This window comes from Echinops telfairi, unplaced genomic scaffold (genome assembly GCF_000313985.2).
Source record: "Echinops telfairi isolate 266 unplaced genomic scaffold, ASM31398v2 ScPeMD7_7458;HRSCAF=8496, whole genome shotgun sequence".
Classification (NCBI taxonomy): domain Eukaryota; kingdom Metazoa; phylum Chordata; class Mammalia; order Afrosoricida; family Tenrecidae; genus Echinops; species Echinops telfairi.
Window position 1 is genome coordinate 22,987,646 of NW_022111358.1, and position 21,366 is coordinate 23,009,011.

The 21,366-nt window shown below is 41.0% G+C and overlaps 1 protein-coding gene across 6 annotated transcripts in view; it reads left to right on the forward strand.

The window, feature by feature from the left end:
• The window catches only part of SPAG9 (sperm associated antigen 9), a 71,076-nt gene that overhangs the window by 26,189 nt on the left and 23,521 nt on the right, over positions 1-21,366 (forward strand). For 4 of the 6 annotated variants that reach the window (XM_045299936.1, XM_045299938.1, XM_045299939.1 and 1 more), the window contains exons 5-12: positions 3,128-3,249; positions 8,100-8,111; positions 9,841-9,898; positions 10,688-10,840; positions 11,303-11,354; positions 16,513-16,643; positions 18,384-18,440; positions 20,735-20,908. In XM_045299936.1, coding sequence (XP_045155871.1) covers positions 3,128-3,249; positions 8,100-8,111; positions 9,841-9,898; positions 10,688-10,840; positions 11,303-11,354; positions 16,513-16,643; positions 18,384-18,440; positions 20,735-20,908 — 759 coding nt within the window. The remainder of the gene's footprint in view (positions 1-3,127; positions 3,250-8,099; positions 8,112-9,840; positions 9,899-10,687; positions 10,841-11,302; positions 11,355-16,512; positions 16,644-18,383; positions 18,441-20,734; positions 20,909-21,366) is intronic. The other 2 variants (XM_004707044.2, XM_013005788.2) reach the window with 1 other exon arrangement.

The following is a 21,366-nucleotide window of genomic DNA, read 5'->3' on the forward strand; positions in this document are numbered from 1 at the left end:
GCCAACAAGGAGAGTAGAGGATACCAGGAGGATTAGTGGAGGGCGAGGGGAGAAGGGAAATCAATCACAAGGATCAACCTAGAACCCCCTACCAAAGGGATGAATAATGGAAAAGTGGGCGAGGGGCGAAGGACAATGTGAGATATGAAAATAATAATCTATAACTTATCAAGGGTTCGTGAGGGCGGGCGGGCGGGCGAGGGAGGGGTAGAAATGGGTAACTGATGAAATGAGGGGCTCAAGTGGGAAGAGAATGCTTTGAAAATGATGATGGCGGCATGTGTGCAAATGTCCTTGACACACTGGATGAATGTATGGATTATGATAAGAGATGTAAGAGCCCCCAATAAAAGTACTTAAAAAAAAAAACCTATAAGATCCCTCAATAAAATAATTTTTTCTTAAAAATATCCTTTTCCTAGAGCTCTCGCTCCTGGGGCCTTCTCTCCCCAGGCCCCATTCCAAACGGGTGTTACGTGTGGATGCTGGATCTCATCTCATCCTACTGCTTGACCCTTTTTTTTTGCTTTTACTTTCGCAGAACATATTTGTGACTAATGTTCTGGGTAAAGGGGCATAGGAAGTAAATGTTTTGAGAACTTGGACGTGAGAAACGCTAGTAGAAGACATGGTTGGTCGGCTGTGTACAGAATTCTAAGCTGGAAAGTGGTGTACGTGGGACTTGGGAAGCCGCAGTGTCACTGTCGCAGTGAGCTCAGTGTGGTGCCTTGGGGTTCTCGCCTCGGTGGCGTGTGCTCTCAGAAGGCCTGCGGCGATGTGACACGTGGCGGGGTTGTTTGGGTTAGAGCCCTTTCATTTGTTGCATCTTGTACAGAAGTCAGTCATTTCAGCCGGACATTCCCACATCCCAGTTCTTAGAAAACTTACGTATTTCTTCTCATTTTTTGTTTCTTGCTCTCTTTCGGAGCTACTTCTTAGGATGATATTGAACCTTTTGATCTAATCTTCAAAATTTCTTTCTGCCCTGTTTTCTCTCTCTTAGATCTTAATTCTGTTTTCTAACTGATAACTTCAAGCTTACCGATCAACCTCATTTCTAAATAGCAGTTATTTTCCTTTACTTGGATGGTTACTTTTTTTATCATTTTATTGGGGGCTTGTACAACTCTTATCACAATCCATACATCAATTGTATCAAGCATATTTGTACATATGTTGTCATCATCATTTTCAAAACATTTGCTTTCTACTTGAGCCCTTGGTATCAGCTCCTCTTTTTCCCCTCCCTCCCCTACCCTCATGACTTCTTCGTAAATTGTAAATTTTTATTATTTTCATATCTTACACCATCCGCTGTCTCCCTTTACCCATGTTTCTGTTCATCCCCCTGTGGGTGGGGTGGGGGGGTACATTGATCATTGCGATTGGTTCTCCCTTTCTCCCCCTACCTTCTCCTACCCTCATGGTATCGCTACTCCTATTATTGTTTCTGAGGGGTTTATCTGTCCTCGATTCTGTGTGTCGAGAGCATTTATTGTATCAGTGTACGTGCTCCAGTCTAGCCAGATTTGTAAGGTAGGACTGGGGTCATGGCAGTGGGGGGAGCATTGAAGAACTAGAGGGATGGTGTGTGTGTTGTTGGTGCTGTGCTGCACCCTGATAGGATTGTTTGTTTAGGGTCTTCTGATGCTTAACACCTGGTCCGGTTTACACCTCACGATCACACAGGCTGGTGTGCTTCTTCGATGTGGACTTGTTGCTTCTCTGCTACATGCCATTTATTTAACTCGAGCCTTTCGAGACTCCAGACCAAGGTTCCTCAAACTTTTTAAACGGGGGGCCAATTCACTGTCCCTCAGACCTGTTGGAGGGCCGGACTATAGTTTTAAAAAGAACTATGAACAAATTCCTATGCACACTGCACATATCTCATTTTGAAGTAAAAAAAACAAACGGGGCAAAAACATCCGGCAGGCCGGATAAATGTCCTCGGTGGGCCCGCAGTTTGAGGATGCCTACTCTAGGCACTACATCTTCTAATAGCCGACCACCATCAGCTTCCTTCACCACACTTGCTTATGCACCCATTTGTCTTCAGCAACCATGTCAGGAAGGTGAAGGGCTCATATTTTATGTACTGTTTTGCAACTTTTAAAAAATTGTAAGTTTGTTTATAAGATCCTACCACTTTTAACTACAAAGCTTAAATTTTAAATTGTGGATGTAGTCATAATATCTTTAATTTTCCCTTACTAATAACCTCTTAAGTCATTTCAGCTTTGTTCTAGAAATGTTGCTCGCACTATCCTTTTACAGACTTGCTTTTTTTTTTTATGATTGGGATTTTGCAGAACAGTTTTCACAAGAAATGCTTGGGCCAGTGAATATTTGGGTTTTAAATTTCAATAGGCACTGCCAAATTGCCCTGTAAAAAGAATGGGCCCTGCCAACCTGTACCCCAAGCTCATTGCTATCCAGAAGTTTCAGACTCGGTGACCTTGTACAAGACTATAAATCTTTATAAGAGGAGCCGTCAGCCTCATCTTTCTCCTGTGGAACAGCTGGTGGATATGAACCACCAATCTTTGGTTAACAGCCCAATACCTAATCCACAGGACCACCAGGGATCCAGGCAACATATAACTGAAAAACTAGGGTCATGAGTCCTGGAGCCAAACTTTGTGGATTTGAATCCTGCCCTTTTTACCTAATGATCCCAGCAAAACCTTCACCTCACTCGTGTCCTCATCTGAAAAACGGAGAGAATAATGGCAGCTGCTAATCTGCTTTCCGTGGATTGCTTTCTTATCTCCACAACTACTAGAGTTGTTGGAAACAGGAAGGACTGTAGTTGTGAGGATTAAGGTAGACAAGTCACGTGCAGCGCTTAGACGCTGCCTGGTACAGAGCCGCTCTGTCTGACGCCATTCATCTGTGCTGGCGGAGCTTTCGCACTGCAGCCTCGGCCGTCGCCTTAGTCGTCCCTCTGTGGGCTTCAGTGGGGCTTCTTAGGGACCTTTGAGAAGTACATATTATTCCATTGCATTTTATATCAAATGGAATGTACCATGTAAAAATCTCCTGTAACTCAGCTTAGCTATTTGTTTTACTCTCAGAAATTAAGTCTGTAATTTGTTGATTTGGTTTTACTGTTTTTGTCATTTAGCACTCCTACCAAAGGCATAGAGAACAAAGCTTTTGATCGCAATACAGAGTCTCTCTTTGAAGAACTGTCTTCAGCTGGCTCAGGCCTCATTGGAGATGTGGATGAAGGAGCAGACTTACTAGGTATGATATCTCTGATGAACTATGCCACGGTTTTTAAAAGATACATTTTAAATAATGATTTAATTGAAACTTCGTTTGAAGTGGTCCTAACCTGCTCAGTAGTACAGGATTATTGCGTACTGAGGTCCTGAAAAGTTTAGAGTGAAAGCATCTTCACATATCAGTAACCTAAACCTGCATTTAAATGTGCGTGTCGAGTCCACGTAAGGGGCACAGTGCTCTGCAGGGGAAGAGAGAGAGAGTTTGTGTGCGTGTGTACACGCCTTGTATAAGCGAATTCAGTCAAAACTGTTGACCTTAATTAAATAAGAAATCATAATACTTTATTTTTCTGAGCTTTTACAGAGCATTATGTTTTAGATCTTTTGGGAAACGTAACCATTTTCACGTGTCTATAGTTGAAGAACATATGATTTGGAAGAAAACTGCATGCAGCTCTTCCAGTATTTGTCTGGTGACTTTTGCCAAATAGCTTCATCTTTCTGGGTCTTAGTTTTTGTGAAGGAACTGGACTCTCTCCAGCCATATGCCAAACTGACATACCACCTGTTTGTGTAAATAAAGGTTTGTTGGAATATAGCCGTGCCCGTTTGCTCTCTGTCCATGTCTGACATAGTTGAGTAGTTTGCAGAAGAGCTCACATGGCCTGCAAAGCTTAAAATATTGATGATCTAGCCCTGGCCAGACCAAGTTGGCCAGCTCCTGATCTGGCTGCTTTCTGAAGCTCCTTTGAGGTGAATTACAGGATTCCAACTCTGTGAATGAGCTCTGATACACCTGTTTTTGCTTCACTTTTAAGAGTTTACAAAGATCAAAACCCTTATAGAAATTAGAATGCATATCTTTGGAATAGGTTTACAGATACGGCTCTGTAAAACAAATTTTATATCGGTGTAATTTTAATCTGGACTATGGTGTTCTCAAAAGGCCTGTCAATGTTTAGGACTGTAAGGACTTTCTTACATTAATGTATGCTAATTTATTGATGACTAATTATGCCCTTGACACTGAGAACTACTTTTTGAAGGGAACATGGTTTTGTCCAGGCAGAGCTCACAATATTCATTGTTCAGAAGTAAAGAGACTACCACCATTGAAGTCTAAATAAAACATTGGAAGAAATGGAATGCCGTACATTTCCCAAAGGAGGGCTAGAAAAGATGAATTCTTAAGGAATGTTCCAGTTTTACATTTAATTTTACACTTCTGGGCGGGGGGAAGGGGTGACAAGGTCAGGGGACCAAATAGAGAAAGAATGTTTGGAAACTGATTTGTGGTAGCAAATGTACAGTTCTGCTGAATGTGATTGAACCGTGGAATGATTTAGTAGATATATGAATCCCTATCAATAAATCAATAATTTTAGTTAACATCAGATTATACTTTTTAAGCTCCTTGAAATATTTAATTGGTTTAAGACACTGACCTCCAACTAAGAGAAGAACCCAGCAAAACTGAGGAGCGTGTGTTAAAAAAAAGAAATGAAAAAAATGTTTTTAATTATTTCAAAATTTTATAGAGAAAATTTACTTTTTTATGTCCAGTTTTGTGAATTTTGACAAATGCATAAAGAACTATCAGCAGTCCCCCCCAAATTCCTACATGCGATGTCCTTCAAGTACATCAGAGGGAAGTACTTTAAATGTATTTGTATACTTTACTACTACATAATCCAGTATGGAAGGTTGTACTTTTTGAAGTGTTTGACCTTTCTTTATTTTCTTAGAGTTAGGAAACCATAGAGTACTTTGAAATAACTAAATTCTTTTAAATAAAACATCTTCTAAAAATGTATATCCTTCAAGTGAGAAAATTAAACATAATAGATTGAAAACAGAATCCTAATATTTTGGTTTCTTTTCCAATTTGGAGATAAAAAATGAACTATATCTAAGCCATTGAAATCCTTATGAATAGCTTCCAGACATCGTTAGACACTGGATGGCTAACGAATGGAAGAGCGACGGCGAGGACGGCTCAGGACCACGCAGTGCTTCCGTCTTGTGCATAGGGTCACTGTGGGTTGGAGCTGAATCGATGACATCTAATAACAGTAACACATTCTGAACCGCTGCCCTTTTTATTGTATAGCTATTGGTATATTTATCTCTAGAATGTTCCACATTAGAAGATTTTAATATACTACCTCAAATTTAGTGGCTTACTGTCTACATGAATACTTTTCTGTCTGTCAAAAATGGTAAATGAAGCTTCCAAAGCCCTTATTCGTACCTGGGCTTCTCTTCCGTACAGTTGGGTGTTGGTAACTGAGAGTGATGTTCACTGCTTGGACTTGTAGTTAAGTTTACAAATTGCTCCCCAAAGTAATTGACCTCGGGTTGGTCAGTAATACACAGTCCATTTCTATGATTCCTGTTTTCTTGTTGCTATCTATTACCAAACTCTCGTAGGATATAAATTTTTTTAAGCCAATAGCTAAAAAGGCTCAGTACTTAAGATTTCCCCCCTGATTTTAATAACTTGAAAGAGACAGCGCCAACAGTTTGTTCTTTTCCTTGATTTTCCTCTGTTCCTTGGAGGTATTGTGAATGACGCGTTCTCCATGCACTTTGCTCAGTCACATTCCAGAAGTAGGAAGTCAGAGATTCACACAGCCTCTGGACTGTCCTCTCTCTTCTCATTTTCAGTGTCTTTACTAACTGATTCCCATGGTCATTTAATCAGGTTCAGGTCTTCTCCATTTATCACCCTTTTCTTGCACTGTATCTTCTTCTACTTATTGCTACTCTTAGCTCTCACGCTCCATTTCTAGTTATCCTTTTATGTAACAAGGTAGCTGAGGTGTCTTTTAAAGTGCTAGGCTGAATATGAGGTGCTTACAGTGAGTAAAATAGACTTCTTGAAAGTGTGGCTACTTTAACTGGCAGAATTGCCCGAGCCCCACCTAATCCTCAGCCACTACAGTCTAGTATTCTACCCTCAGCTCACCACTCCAGAAGTTACTCGTGCTGTTAGCAACAGCCTCCTAGTTTGTGATAGAACTATCTTTGCCAAGGGTCTGTGATGTCAGACTTACCTGTACCTGTTCCTGTTCCCTCCTCTTGGTTCTTTCCATTGTCTTGGCAAGCTCCTCTTCCTCTGTCTACCTTTAGATGCTGTGTTCCTCGCCTCCTGACCTTGGCCCCTTTCCTTGTTTAGGGAATCTCAGTTGCTCTCATTGATTCTTAGCCTCCTTGGCTGATGACTATCCTGGGTCTTTTCCAGCACCGCAGACTATTCTTTCCACACTGTCCACTAGACACACTTCTAAGACGCCTTCTAAAGTATTACAAGAATCCTTGGGCAGTATAAGTGATTAACGTAATGATTGGCCTTTCAAACCCACCCAGAGGTCCTTCTGATAAAAGGCCTGAGAACTTATTTCTGAAAGGTCACAATCTCAAAAAACGCAGGGAGCACGCTTCTGTTCTGCCACAAGCATGTGCAGTTGCTCTGTGTCAGAATGGACTCACAGGCAATTGGTGGTGGTGGGGGGGGCAAGCAAAAAATCTGGGCACATGACTTGCTTAAAGCTGAGGTCATCATCTTTCTTGTTCTGTCCCCCGAGGCTGCCCTTGGACCAGTATCTACTATCTCAGTGGGTGGCGGACCTGCCCACCCACTCATTTCCAAGACCTCTCCTATTTCCCTGCAACCAATCATTGAGGCTTTTTTGTGCCTCCTCCAAACTATCCATTTATTGTTCTTGTCACCCCTTAAATACATGCTGGCCCAGAATTCTACCTTGAACTTCCTAAGTACAGCCTATTTGCCCCTGAAATGTATTCCTTTGGAATTGCATTTATACATTATGCCACCTTCCATACCTGTTCTAATTGTTTATAAGTCTGTCTCACTGGGTGGACTCTAAGCTCATTGTGACCAAGACAGCCAGGTTTATTGTGCTCACTGTTGAATCTTGAGCACGTAGTACAGTCCCTACGTGAATAGGCTGCTAAATAGTTCTAATAGTTTGGCTTTACCTCTAAATCTGATTCCTTACCTTTCATGGGTTAAAAAACCCTTTGCAGGAGAATATTTAAGAGAACAATGAACTTTGGGGAAATGCTCATGTGGAACTAGTTAACATTGTGCCTACAACCTTCGAGGACTACCTTAAGTCTATGGCAGTGGTTCTCAACCTTCCTAATGCCGCCACCCATTAATACAGTTCCTCATGTGGTGGTGACACCTCCAACCATAAACTTATTTTTGTTGCTACTTCATAACTGGAATGTAGCTACTCTTATGAATTGGACGACCCCTGTGAAAGGGTCGTTCGACTCCCAAAGGGGTCGCGACCCACAGGTTGAGAACCGCTGGTCTGTGGCTAACTCGAGCCCACTTGTAGAGCTACATGTTGAGAATCACTGCTAAAGAGCCAACTGACGTTTCTGTGAGTTTTTAAAACTGTCAAGCGTTGTTTGTTTGCTAGCTTTCGTTTTCAAATGTATTAGACCTAAGTTTTACGCTTGTTCCCCCCCCAAATTAACTTCCAATTATGTTTTTCTGATAATGAATTGATGCTTTTCAAAATTTATTTATGTTCACAGTCCTTGTGTTCATGTATTAAATATGTGGCCTAGATTTTAAAATAATTCCTCATTGGGAATGTGTAAATGTAAGCTTTAGAAACTACACACTTAAGGCTATGTTTCCCATAGAGTACATAATTCTTTTTAAAAATTTATAATATTTACACTTTATTGTTTTTAGTTAATTGTTTCCTCTACATCTTTTCAACTTCTTTGTCTCCTCTCTCATTTAAAAATAATTGAGTTTAGTCCTTGCTTTTTGAAAACAATCTAATTAAGGTTCTCATTCATTTTTCTCTTGGGCTGCTTACCCAGGGGAATATTCTGGTGTGTATGCTCTTAAATACTTTCATATTACTGCTTTTAAGCTAGGTGTCTTGCCTGCCCTTTTCTTTTGATGCTTTTTCTTATGTTTTTCTGCTCAATTTTGTGTGTGTGTGTGTGTGCATATATATAAATATATTCTGCATATATTTTCAGTTTTTACGCTTGTTTCTCTATTATGTGCTTGAGAATCACTAGTCAACAATTACTAAATAAAAATTTTTGTAACCAGTTTCAGCCCTATTTCCCTTATCTCTATAATTTTATTATGAAGTTAATGTTCATGTTTATAGCAAGTATTTGGAGATACCTTACCAAAATTCATCTTGGAGTCAGAAGTTAGAGACTTTTTTCAGTTTGCTTTTATTTTCAGTTTGTCTATAAACAATGAAATAAGGTACTATTTTTGATACTAAGTTCCCTATGGTAGAAATACCCAGATCTTTGAGGATGTTCAGAAAACTATTATTATAGATATAATATGGGTCCATATGAGAACATAGAATTTTTATCAATTTTCCCCTAAAATTGTTTTTTTTTTTTTTTTCAAAATAGTCATTAAGTTATGTGGTTTTGTTTTGTTTTGTTTTCTGATAAAGGGACATTTAAATTTTTTTCTTACTTAGTTTTGTTTTTTTACTATTTCCTTTCTGTTTGGAAAAGGAATGTTCTACATATATCTTCCATTCTAACATTAGTTCTTAACTCTTCAGGAGAAGTGGGTAGTAGTGGAATTTCTTTAAACTATTTGGGGTAAATAAGTATGTTATTTAATTTCTTCAGTTATCTTGTAACTTCAAGTTAAATTGCTTCCTTATCCCCAGAGGTCACTGTCTTGCATCTTACACTGAGTGCCTGCTGTACATGTCCCCTGCACAGTGCTCACAGGGTGTAAGGCAGCCTCTACGATGAGGCTTGAACACTGTCATGTGGTAGGTGACACTTTGAAGGAATAATGGCTTGCTGACAGGTGATGTTCATTCTAATTATAATGTACAATTTTATTGTCAGCAAGAATTGGTAAAGCAGGGTTTTTTCCCTTTAGATATAAATACCATAGACCATCCCCATGAATGAAGGAAATTGCCATTTCTTTATTTGTACATCGTTCTGCATTAAAATCCAAACATTGTGATTCCAGCTGTTTTTCATACAAAAAGTTTACAGCTTAATAATCTATTTTCATGCTGTTTCTTACACGAAGCATTTCTTGTTCTTTGTTGTTGCTTTACATGGAATGAATGCATGGGCTTTAAGACCATAGTTTCTTTGGTAAGGTTCCTTCTGCACTGGGCTTCTGGCTGGCTTGGCTCCTTTATGCTGTCTGCTTTCTGTTCATAAGGCCTAACTTTTAGAGAGAAACCTATCTTATCAGCTATGATTTGAAAAATTCTGACTCACAGTAACGCATTTTCCCCTCTAAATAAAACTATGTATTCGAATGCTTGTCAGAAAATTTTGGATATTTAAAAAAAATATTACTGCTGAAAACAAAGCATATACTAGCAATTATAAAGAATAGGCCAGCAAAATCGTTAGCTTTGTTTTGTGTTGGATAATTATTTCAAGTGTTATGATCCATATACATAGATATATCAAATATACCTGTAGGCAAAAATAAGATTACTTTAGGATAGATCAAAATTATAAATTTGTGACTACAACTTTTTATTTCATAAACATGTCATTTAAAAAATAAATTTGTATTCCAAGTCTCCCTTTCTTTTTCCAGGAATGGGTCGTGAGGTTGAGAATCTTATATTAGAAAATACGCAGTTGTTGGAAACCAAGTAAGTATGTCCAGAGTTATAACAAGGAACCATACCAGATGTCCCTTCCACCAAGTCAGGGATGCTTTCCATGTAACGTAGTACTCCTTGCAGTCTCCTAAGCCTTGACCCATTTCATTTCCCTGACCGTGTACACACGTGCACACACACACACGCTCAGGCATATAAGTGATATGGGACCTGCCTTTCACCATCATTTTTGACAGTCTGTGCAGAATCTCCTGTATGTGTCTCCTTTCCACTCTGCCAAAGTCACACCTTTCTCAGTCTTCAGCGCCAGTCCCACGGCTTCCTGCTGCCTTTTCTGGGATTGGTCCATTTCCTGCCTCTTTCCTGGGGTTCTTTTATTTCAGAACAGGCTACCCCTAAAAGAGCTTGAGCTTACTTTTTGTTTTGTTTTGTTTTTCCTTCATTCATTAATAAAGACAACTTAGGATTGATTTTACCTTATTGATTGTGCAATATATTTTCAGAATTTGTTAGCATAGCCTTATGAATGCTATTTTTTAAATGTTTATCTTTTAATCTTACTTAATTCTGACTCGATTAGTTAGTGGCCTGCCTTGTTTTATTCATTTCTTCTTCTTTTATCTATTTATGCTTAGTTTGATAATGGGTGAGTACAAAAAATTGCTTTGTGTTCTTTCCGTTTTTAACAAGAAAGCAACAAGTAAAATGCCTTCAGCCATTCAGTTATTCAGCTCTATGACTGTCCTGCAAGACAATAGGCTGAGAGATGTAAAAAATATTTATTTGTAATGATGCACTTGTGAAATCTGTGTTTCTTAGAAATGCTTTGAATGTGGTGAAGAATGATTTGATAGCAAAGGTAGATGAACTGACCTGTGAGAAAGACGTGCTGCAAGGGGAACTGGAGGCGGTGAAGCAAGCCAAACTGAAGCTGGAGGAGAAGAACAGGGAGCTGGAGGAAGAGCTTAGGAAGTAAGTGCTGACCATGTTCTCAAGTGACGTCTCTGCAGGAGCCCCAGCAAGGCACCAGGTGCAGTGCTGAGAGCGCTGTCTCCGGCCTTCCCAAGCTAGGAAGGGCCAAACATTTCATGGAGTAGGGTGGAGTACCACCCACCACTTGCCTTTGCTGTGAATAAGCCCCTCGTGAACAGTGTTATCCAAATATTGCCGCTTGTGTCTGCCATGATGCGAGAACTGTTCAGACACCTTCGTTTTGATAAAAGGAAATTAGAAACACAGATTAGTTTCCTTGGCTTTTTCTGAAAATAATGCTATGATGCAATCCCCCTGGATGAGGGCAGCTAAGTGCTCTGTTTTAGAAAAAGAAAAGAAATAATCCATTAGTGATCATTAAAATTGATGAATTGCTTACTCTTATAGTCTTTGAAAAAGATGAAGCCAATTCAAATAACATGTTTCTTTTCCCCTCACTAGAGCTCGTGCGGAAGCTGAAGATGCAAGGCAAAAAGCAAAAGACGAGGACGACGTAGGTTTGCAGTTTGCTGCTTTTTTCGTTGCCTTCACTGGGAAAATCCGCTGTTGCATTAACAGAATGTTTATAATCAGTGGCCCGTGTCTACATGTTCATGCTCATGGACCAAACTGGATGTTGAGGCTCTTTGTTTTAAGTTTTAAGAATTTTGAAAATGTAGTAGGAATGCTTTATAGTACTAGCATAAAAGTATAACACCTAGGACTTCAGTTAGCCTCTATGGTTATCCCCATCATAAATACAGAAGAACACTAAGACTTCCATGCTTATATTTTTAGCCTACTAGTAATACTGTTACCTAAATCTTCCTTCATGCACCACGAGTTGCAGGTCAACCTGATTCTGCAGGTGTTTCGAACAGAATAATCATTTGGTGTCCCTTGGATTTCTTGGTTTGTTTGTTTTTTTGTTGTTGTTTTTAATACTTTTATTGGAGACTCTTACATCTTATCACAATCCGTACATTCACCCAGTGTGTCAAGCACATTTGCACATATGCCGCCATCATCATTTTCAAAGCGTTCTCTTCCCACTTGAGCCCCTGATATCAGCTCCCCATTTCTTCCCTCTCCCTCTCCCTCCCCCGCCCATCCTCCCTCACAAACCCTTGATGAGTTATAGGTGTAAGGTAGTCGAGAGGCACCAGAGATCAAATCAGTCGAATTAGAACAAACAGGCTTTATTAGGGAGAAAAAACCCCAGCCTGGGCGAAGTCCCACAGTCCACAATGTCCAGGCTGGGGGAGTCGCATTGCATTGCAGGCTACAGGGCTGCTGCTTATATGGACAGGAATGTGTCTTCCTGGTTCCGGGTGTATTCGTGCCGGGTGCAGAGTGGTGGGCAAGAACAAAGCGGGCACTGAGCCAAACAGGCTGTACTGGGTGCAGAGTGGAGGGTCGAGAGGAAAGTGGGCACTGACCCAAGCGGGCCATGCCGGTGCCGGTTGCAGAGCGGCGGGTCGAGAACAAAGCGGGCCATTAGCCAGCTCTGGTCAGCTCCGCAGGTGTGTGTGGGAGATTCAAGGCCACTTGCTGCTAGTTGTTTCAGCTAGCTCTGGTCAGCTAGGCATGGGTGTGGGAGACTCAAGGTCACTTGCTGCTAGAAGCCAGCCTGGTATTGATCCGGCCATACAATAGGTTATTATTTTCATATGTCCCTTGGATTTCTTGTCTGCTGTTGTAGTTAGTACTTGGTACATACTAAAATATTTGTCATGCACATAAGTTTGAAAACATGATAAATCAACATCTGTGGATCTACTTCTTGACTTGAGCCCTAGAACACTACCAAGCTTTGCTTCTCCCTTACAGAGAAAGGCCTTGTCATATTTCATCATTCTCTTTAAAAAAAAAATTGTATTATATCATGTATATATCCCTACAATGTATAGTTTCAAGTGAGTAAGCTCTATTTAGACTTGGAGACTTTCTCCTTCATTTAATATTATGTTGTTTTTAAATCCTTTTATTGGGGGCTCACACAGCTCTTATCACAATCCATACATTCATCCATTGTGTCAAATGCATTTGTACATTTGTTACCATCATCATTCTCAAAACATTTCCTTTCTACTTGAGCCCTTAAGAGCAGTTTGTTTGTTTTTAAATACTTTTTATTGGGGGCTCTTACACATCTCTTATCACAATCCATACATTCCTCCAGTGTGTCAAGCACATTTGCACATATGCCGCCATCATTTTCAAAGCATTCCCTTTCCACTTGAGCCCCTGATATCTGTTCCCCATTTCTTCCCCCTCCCTCCCCTGCCCGCCCTCCCTCACAAACCCTTTATAAGTTATAGATTATTATTTTCATATCTTACATCATCCTCCATCACCCCCACCCGCTTTTCCATTGTTCGTCCCCCTGAGAGAGTGTTGTTTTTAAAATAGTTTTATTGGCATATGTTGTACACATTATACATTAGTTCAACCATATTAAGAAGAGTTGTACAGTCATCACCACTATCAATTTCAGAGCATTTTCTTCTTTCTCATACTCATTGTTTTTAGCTCCCTATTCCCCCCCCTGCCCCCCACCTCCCAATGTCCCCTGCCAGGCTTCTTAGGTAATTAATCCAGTTGCTGTCCCTGTACATTCACCTCTCCTGGATTTCATATACAGGAAATTACACAAAACAAAGTGTGCCCAGTAAATGGTGGCCCAGGATTGCCATGTATTTATTGTTTTTATGCTCTCTGTGCTTTTTTATGGCATTTGCTAGTTGGCAGCATGATTCTGCCTTGGTGAGTGAATGTCATTGAAAGTTTTGCCCTATCTCCAACTCTTCATTCATGTCAGTAGTGTCTAGTCATTTGAACTTTTAATCTGCATGAATGAACAGTTGCTGTGTTGCAATCTGTAAAGCCAGCCTGTATGTATATAATTTCCTTTTCGCCACAGTGTTTTAAATTCTTTACCATTGGCCAAATTAATGATACTATCAATAGAATTACCTTATGCCCCATAGGGATCATTTATAATGCTCTCTATTATAAAATCATAATGATATCTCTAAAGCGAACCATAAATATATGACTAGATTTTAAACCATACGTATATGATTAGATTTTGAGCTTGCACTTAATCGCAGCCCTAACCCAAGAACTATTAATTCTTATGGCTTCACCCTACTCAGGACTCATCCTCATGAAGAGATTACAGAAGATAAGGGTACTATAGCAAAATGGTACCTGGCTATCAGAAAAAATAGCATCTATAGTTGTAAAAGCTTGTCTTCAAACAAGCAGCCATTTAAGTGATTCATCAACTAAGTCCATATGGAAAAAGCACGCCAGCCTGTGTGATCCAAGGATAGTAAATAGTGAAATCCACATCTGGAGAAAGGAATGATCTCAGAGCTTTAATTGTGACCACCCAGTTTACAGAAGTGCTGTAGGTGACAGTGGGAGCCCCAGATCCATGTTCAGGGTCCCCATGTGGATGAAGCCTCAGTCAAGTCCATTGAGAATAGTCCAGGGATGTGAATAACCTTGCCAATTAGACAGAGAGCATCGTGAAGTCAATTATGGTAGATATAATGAAGTTAAAAGTTAACACCTTAACATTTGATCTTCTTTTTGACCCATTTTAAAGTTGTTTCTGTTTTTAATACTTTCTGCATTATTTTCAATTGAGGTTTTCCTTGGGTGTTGTTTTTTTAAAGATCATTTTATTGGGGACTCTTACAATTCTTGTTACAATCCATACATCAGTTGTATCAGACATATTTGTACATTAATTGCCATTGTTCTTTTCTAGACATTGACTTCCTGTTGAGCCCATGGGATCAGCTCCTCTCTCCCTCTCCCCCCCTCCCCTACCCTCTTGGTATCGCTCTTCCCATTCCTGTTCCTGGGTCCACTTTGGTGGGAATGAGGGAGTTGGAGCGGAGACCCAAAGCCCATCTACAGACAATGAAACATCCCCCAGAGAGGGGTCGCAGGGAAGGGATGAGCCAGTCGGTGCAGTAGAGCACCGATGGATCACACAGTATGCCTGTGGTATACCGTGTACTACTACCGTGAGGTTTTCCTTTGTTTTGTTGCTGGTTTTGGTTTCACTAATGTATTTTGAGACTCGTCTGCAGTACATTTCCGTAGTTCATTTATCTTTATGGCCTCATTCTATTAGTGTACTATAATTTATATATCTTATTTTTGGTTTTTTACTACCACAAACTATGCTGTGTGGGTTTCCTGGTGCATAGAAGGAACAGAGTTTTTCTCTGACAGCATTATTTCTCCAATAATGGTTGCGTACCTCTCGTGGTGGGGCTCCGTGGGTTTGACAGGCCCATGACAGGAGTGTAGAGGAAGGTTACTCTGTTGTCCTGCCCCAAGCTCTGCGCCTTTGGCCCCAGATGTTCAAAAGCTTTGCAGTTAAGCTTCGCTTCCTTTCAGAACAGGGTTTCGAATCAGAGGAGGGAAGTTGGGTTGAGCATGACCTTGGCCGTACTCTATACACAGATCCCTTCTTATCCTGCATAGAATTCTGGGGGACACTCATTTTATTCCCGTTGATGTTTTAGTTGGTACTTTGATAGCTAGCCAGTGACTTTACTCTTTTTTTTATTAATTGTTTTGTTAGGGGCTCATACAACTCTTATCACAATCCATGCATACATCAATTGTGTAAAGCACATTTTTACACTCATTGCCCTCATCATTCTCAAAACATTTGCTCTCCACCTAAGCCCCTGGCATCAGCTCCTCATTTTTCCCTTCCTCCCGCACCCCTCTCCCTCATGAACCCTTGATAATTTATAAATTATTATTTTGTCATATCTTGCCCTGTTGGACATCTCCCTTCATCCACTTTTCTGTTGTCCATCCCCCAGGGAGGGGGTCACATGTAGATCCTTGTAATTGGTTCCTCCTTTCCAACCCACCTTCCTTCTACCCTTCCAGTATCGCCACTCACACCACTGGTCCTGTAGGGATCATCTGCCCTGGATTCCCTGTGTTTCTAGTTCCTATCTGTACCAGTGTACATCCTCTGGTCTAGCCAGACTTGCAAGGTCGAATTGGGATCTTGATAGTGGGGGCAGGGAGGAAGCATTTAGGAACTAGAGGAAAATTGTATTTTTCATTATTGCTACATCGCACCCTGACTGGCTCATCTCCTCCCCCAGACTTTACTCTTTACATTGGCCTTCGGTGTATGTTTGGATTGGTTGTTAGATAACTGAATCTCTTTAGGAATATAATTAATTTTTGAATTACTTAAAATCAAGATTTTAAAATATTGTTATCAAAGCAGCCTTTCCATGTGAAACTTGTAAGAGCATATTATATCTATGTAGAATAGAGAACTTTTGAGTTTGAGTTCAACATCCACTCTATCCTTTGTAATCTGTTAAAATGTCTGTATCTGCAGAAATTAAATTATCTTTAATCCTTTCAGTCACCACTAATTTTTAAAAATCCTACTGGTTTTATTACCATAGAAGCCATTTTCTTTAAGTGAATGAAAATGAGTATTTTCACCAGACTTGTTTGTAGGCAGAATAAGTGATATGAGAATGGAGTAAGGCTGGATTTTAAGTTCAGGAATATTTAACCCCTTAAAGATTCTGCTAGAGTCTGAGAGTAACACCAACCAAAGTGGACGTAGGCTCCTAGGATGATGGGTCATCTCCTCTTTGTTGTAGAGCGATATTCCCACGGCACAGAGGAAGCGGTTTACTCGGGTGGAAATGGCCCGAGTTCTGATGGAGAGAAACCAGTATAAGGAGAGACTGATGGAGCTTCAGGAGGCTGTTCGATGGACCGAGATGATCCGGTATGAGATGTGTGAGACCGGCTCTGGTGTTTCCCTGCTGTGCCATCAAGCTTCCAATGGTCCTTCATTGAGAGAGAGCTGGAGTTTTGCTCTGTTCACTGGGAGAGACTTTCTAAAGTAACACTGAGAGCTAGAGACAAAATGTGATTAATATGGGTGCTCTTTTAGGGTCCAGTAAGGACTCTTGAGAAGAATGTTTCCACAATCTCTAAAAAGCCATTTTTATTAGTTAGAAATGATGAGTATTTTTTTCAAGAGAATGTAGAGCTTGACATTAGCAATAAATAAAGCTGAGGAAATAAAAAATTTTCATGTGCTACATCCAACCAACCCACCCACTGCCATTAAGTGAATTCCGACTCTAAATCTTTAATGGGATCAGACAGCCTCATCTTTCTCCCATGGAGAGACTAGTGGGTTTGAACTTCCAACCTTGAGACTAGCAGTCCAACAGTTAATTAATTTCCTCACAATGCCACCAGGGTTCCTCATAAGCTACCTAGGAAAATAATATTTACTCTGAAATACATAGCTCTTGATCTTTTTCTCTTTGCTGACCATGCAAAATGCACCTTCCTTTGCCATGCTCAGTTGAATCTTAAATCTCACCTAATACTGCCATCTAATGGTCAGTCTCCTTAGTAACAGTGCCCCTTATTTTCATTTAAGAAGGGCTCACAAAAACTTTGCAATGTGGTTGCCCACCTGATTTACCCATATCTTTTTGTATAACACACTTTACACTGTTGGCTAAAATTATAATGGCTATAGCTACTAAAAAGGAAGGAAATGAGCAATCAAAATTTATTGAATAAGAAGACAAAGGCTGAAAGGTAAATGCTTATCTCTATTATTTAATAGACTAAAGAATGAAATGTAGTGGTTACACATTGGGCTGCCAACCACAGGGTCAGCAGTTTGAAACCACCAGCTGCTCCATGGGAGAAGGACCAGGCTGTCTACTCCTGTAAAGAGAAGAGGTGCGGTCTCGGAAGCCCAGAGGGGCAGTTCCACGCTGTCCTGTAGGAGTCAGAATTGGCTTGATGGCAGTGGGAGCTAATAAATAGATTGAAGGCATGTATACAGGATCTCCTTTTCATTGCTATTTTGGATCCTAGCAGCCACCTGCATGACAACATGTGAAGAAAAAGTAGCTTAGCTTTTTCATTGAATTAAAAGATGCTTTAGCTTATTAAAAGGAATTCAAGAAAAGAAGTGTAAAGGGGACTCTGATAGTGACGGTGCACTGTTGGCCACGTTACTAATCAGGTTAGTGTGCCTTATTGTCTGGAATTATTTGTGAATCCAACCTAGCCCCTTGCCTTCCCTGGCCATCATTTCAGTGATGGGAAGTTTTAGTCCTATGAAAAATGACCCGTCAGAACAGTAAAGTGGCCTGCTGCCATGTGTAAGCCTGGAATATAAGGTAATAGAGACCTTCTTAGGTAAGGACAGAATTGACCAAGCAGTAGTTTGACAATGAAAGGCCCCCTTCTCCATACTGACATTTCAATATTGATATTTAGGCATGCAGGCTGGCTGTTCAGTCCAGATAGCAATCTTGTCTCTCTTAGTAGAGGGGGCAGAGGGTATTTTGTGTAATTTACTGTATTCAGTTGTTGACTCTCCCTGGTGCCTTCCTGTGAGCTTCTTAGATAGAGCGCTCCTTGTTCCTCAGAGAGAAACTCCCTCATCTCACAGGTAACCCTCTTCCATCTTCCTTTTTTTTTTTTACTGTAGAGCATCAAGGGAAAATCCAGCCATGCAGGAAAAAAAAAGGTCAAGCATTTGGCAGTTGTAAGTATCTAAAAGAAAATACGAACATGTAGAAACTTGAATAGTACCTATTTCTGCTGTATATATTCTCAACAGTGCTAACAAAAGGGATTTTTTTAACAAAAGGGATTTTTAAAAAATTGAAAACAAATGACAGCATACAGCAGTTTAAGAGAAGAAAACTAGAGTTGAAATTTACTCTAAAGAAGAAAACCATGCTCTTTATTTTTCTCTTTTAAATAGTATGGGGTAGATGTCTAAACTGAACTTTGCTCCTTGTTATCTAGTGTGCCAGTTCGGTAAGGGTGCTCTGGAGGACAGAAATATGCACTTGTAAGATGCATCATGTTGGCTGTGCGTTTGACTGGCTCTTTGACATAATAAAATAAAGGGACATGATTATTTCTAAAGTTGATAATTACCAGGATCAGTAATCAATTTAAATTGATTTATTGGTTTTGTGATTACAGTGGAATTTCTAAAATGATGAGTAACTTAATGCTTGTGGGCTTTGAGGTGTGTGTGTGTGTGTGTGTGTGTGTGTGTGTGTGTGTGTGTGTTGAACTTGCTTTATGTTCTGTTAGAAGTACCATTTGTTTACTGTGCTTAAAACATCTCTTTTTTGGTGAATCTGCTATTTAATGGAAGTGTTAATTTTTTTAATGGATGTGAAAATAGCTAGTTCAAATTATGCTTAAGCTGAAAATATCTAAATGTGTGCTGAAATGGTAATGTGTGTTCTACTGTTTTATTGTGTGACTAAATTTAGAACCAGCATGGTGAGCTTCCATTCAGATCGCACAGCCACCCCTTCGCAAGTAAACAGCCCCTCTCACACTGCATCACGTGGGAGCGAGTGGAGGAAAGGGTCCTGTTTCCTCAGTTCAGCCAATTCCCATCCTCAGAGCTTCTTCCTTTTGTTACGCTGATTGCCAGCTACAGATCAGGGTGGGCAGTGTAGGTGGCCCTATCTGCCCTCCTTTGGCTCCCTTCTTGCCATGAAGCAAGAGTCAGACATGCCTGCACACTTGATCCTCCAATGCCTGATCTGACACCAACCATTCCTCCCACCCACTCTGTATCTGTGCTGGGTTATATGGTGTGTTGCAAAGGCCACACACCAATCACAGACAATACTCACAGTTGGGGGGAGGTCATTAGGGAAGTTAACAGGTTCCCACAAGTCAGGATCCGAAAAGAGGAAGGTTACGGTCATTGGAGCCGCTTCAACCAGAGCCTACTCTCTCTCTGGTTCTGAACCTCTCAGCCATGTGAGCTCTCACCTGTCTCTCTGCCCCACAGTTCTATTGTGGGTTAGTCTGGGTAGACGAGAGAAATAAATCCATAGACACTTAAATGTGTGTAGGAAAGCGCTTTATACAAAGAGTAATTGTGCATTAAGAAAACATCCCAGCCCAGCCCAGGTCAAGTCCATAAGTCCGATATTACCCCATATATCGATACTAGTCCATAAATTCTTCTTTAGATTCACGAAAAACAGGCAATGGCGCCGAATGCAGGAAGATCACAGGCCAGTGGGTGGAAAGTCTTGTGGATCCAGTGGTGGTGAAAGCAACTCGGCGCTGGCTGGGGTCTCCACAGGCTCCTCCAGCTCCAGGCTCTAGTGTAGCTCCATGTGGCTTGTCAACTGGAATGTCTCGCAGGGAGTGAGCATGTGTCCCGCCTCTAGCGAGCTATTCCTCTCCTTGGCGCCTCCAAATCAAGCTGTGACCTGATTGACAGACTGAACTCCACCCCATTCATTCTTAAATCTGAAGTTGACAACAGATTATGTAACTCCCACACCTAGTCTTGGCCCAGCTAAGGAGAAGGTACCCCATCGTCCCGGCGCTGCTCCACTGAGTCTCTGTGCCACAGTCCGTGATGCTTCAGACCGAGATTTGGAGTGTGCTCTTTCAGGTCCTTGGCCTCTCCTCTCTGCTGCTGCTTCCTTAGAGCCAGGGGGCGGTGACAGAAGCGGACCTATCCCCTCAATCAGTGTGACACACTCCCTGTTTGTATAGTCCTACCCCATCACTGGGTGGGAGTTACAGAGATGTGGGTAGAAGAGCCATATTCAGAAATTTTACTCCACCACACGGGGGTCAGCTTGTCCACACAATCATTTCTTTTCCCCGAAAGCCTGGGCTTGGCCGTGAGTCACTGCTAAGGCTGCAGTGTCCAACTCCAGTGTCGTTTGTGCCATTTGTTTGGTTTTAACTCCTTGCCTTGTGGACGGTGCATGTCGTGTGTGTGTGTGTGTGTGTGTGCGCGCGCGCGCGCACACAGACTCACACATCGTTCTTCCATGTTAGCTTCAGCCGACTCTTCAGCTCCTCGAGTAACACTGCAAAGAAGCCTGAGCCACCTGTTAACCTGAAGTACAATGCCCCCACCGCTCACGTGACCCCTTCTGTCAAGAAGAGAAGCAGCACTTTGTCGCAGCTCCCAGGCGATAAGTCCAAAGCCTTCGACTTCCTCAGCGAGGAGTAAGTGTTCCCAAGAAACCATTGCTATCCCTGGGCGACCTGTAGGTAAATTCTTCTATTCAGTGCCTGTTGTGCAACATTGCATTTTATAATTTCATGAAGTGCTTTACGATATATACAAATTCTGGTGTGTCAGCATTAATAAATATAATGGCGATATAGAAGTTCTATATAATCCTTAAATGTTTGAACATTTTCCTCTAGTGTCAGAGAGACTTGGTTTTCTGTCCTGGGTTTACCTCATAGTTGTAAGATTAAACGTTGCGCAATCTATAAAAGTTTCTGACACCAAAGGAGATTCCTGAACCATGGTGTATATATACACAGTAAGTCACCACACAGAAATGCAAATGGACAAAAGATAAGCTGTTTACTTAAGAATCCTGTCCATAGTGTTTCAATTTACTGCACGGCCAGCTCTAAAGCTTGCCAGGTCCATTTAATTTGTAGCCCCGGGG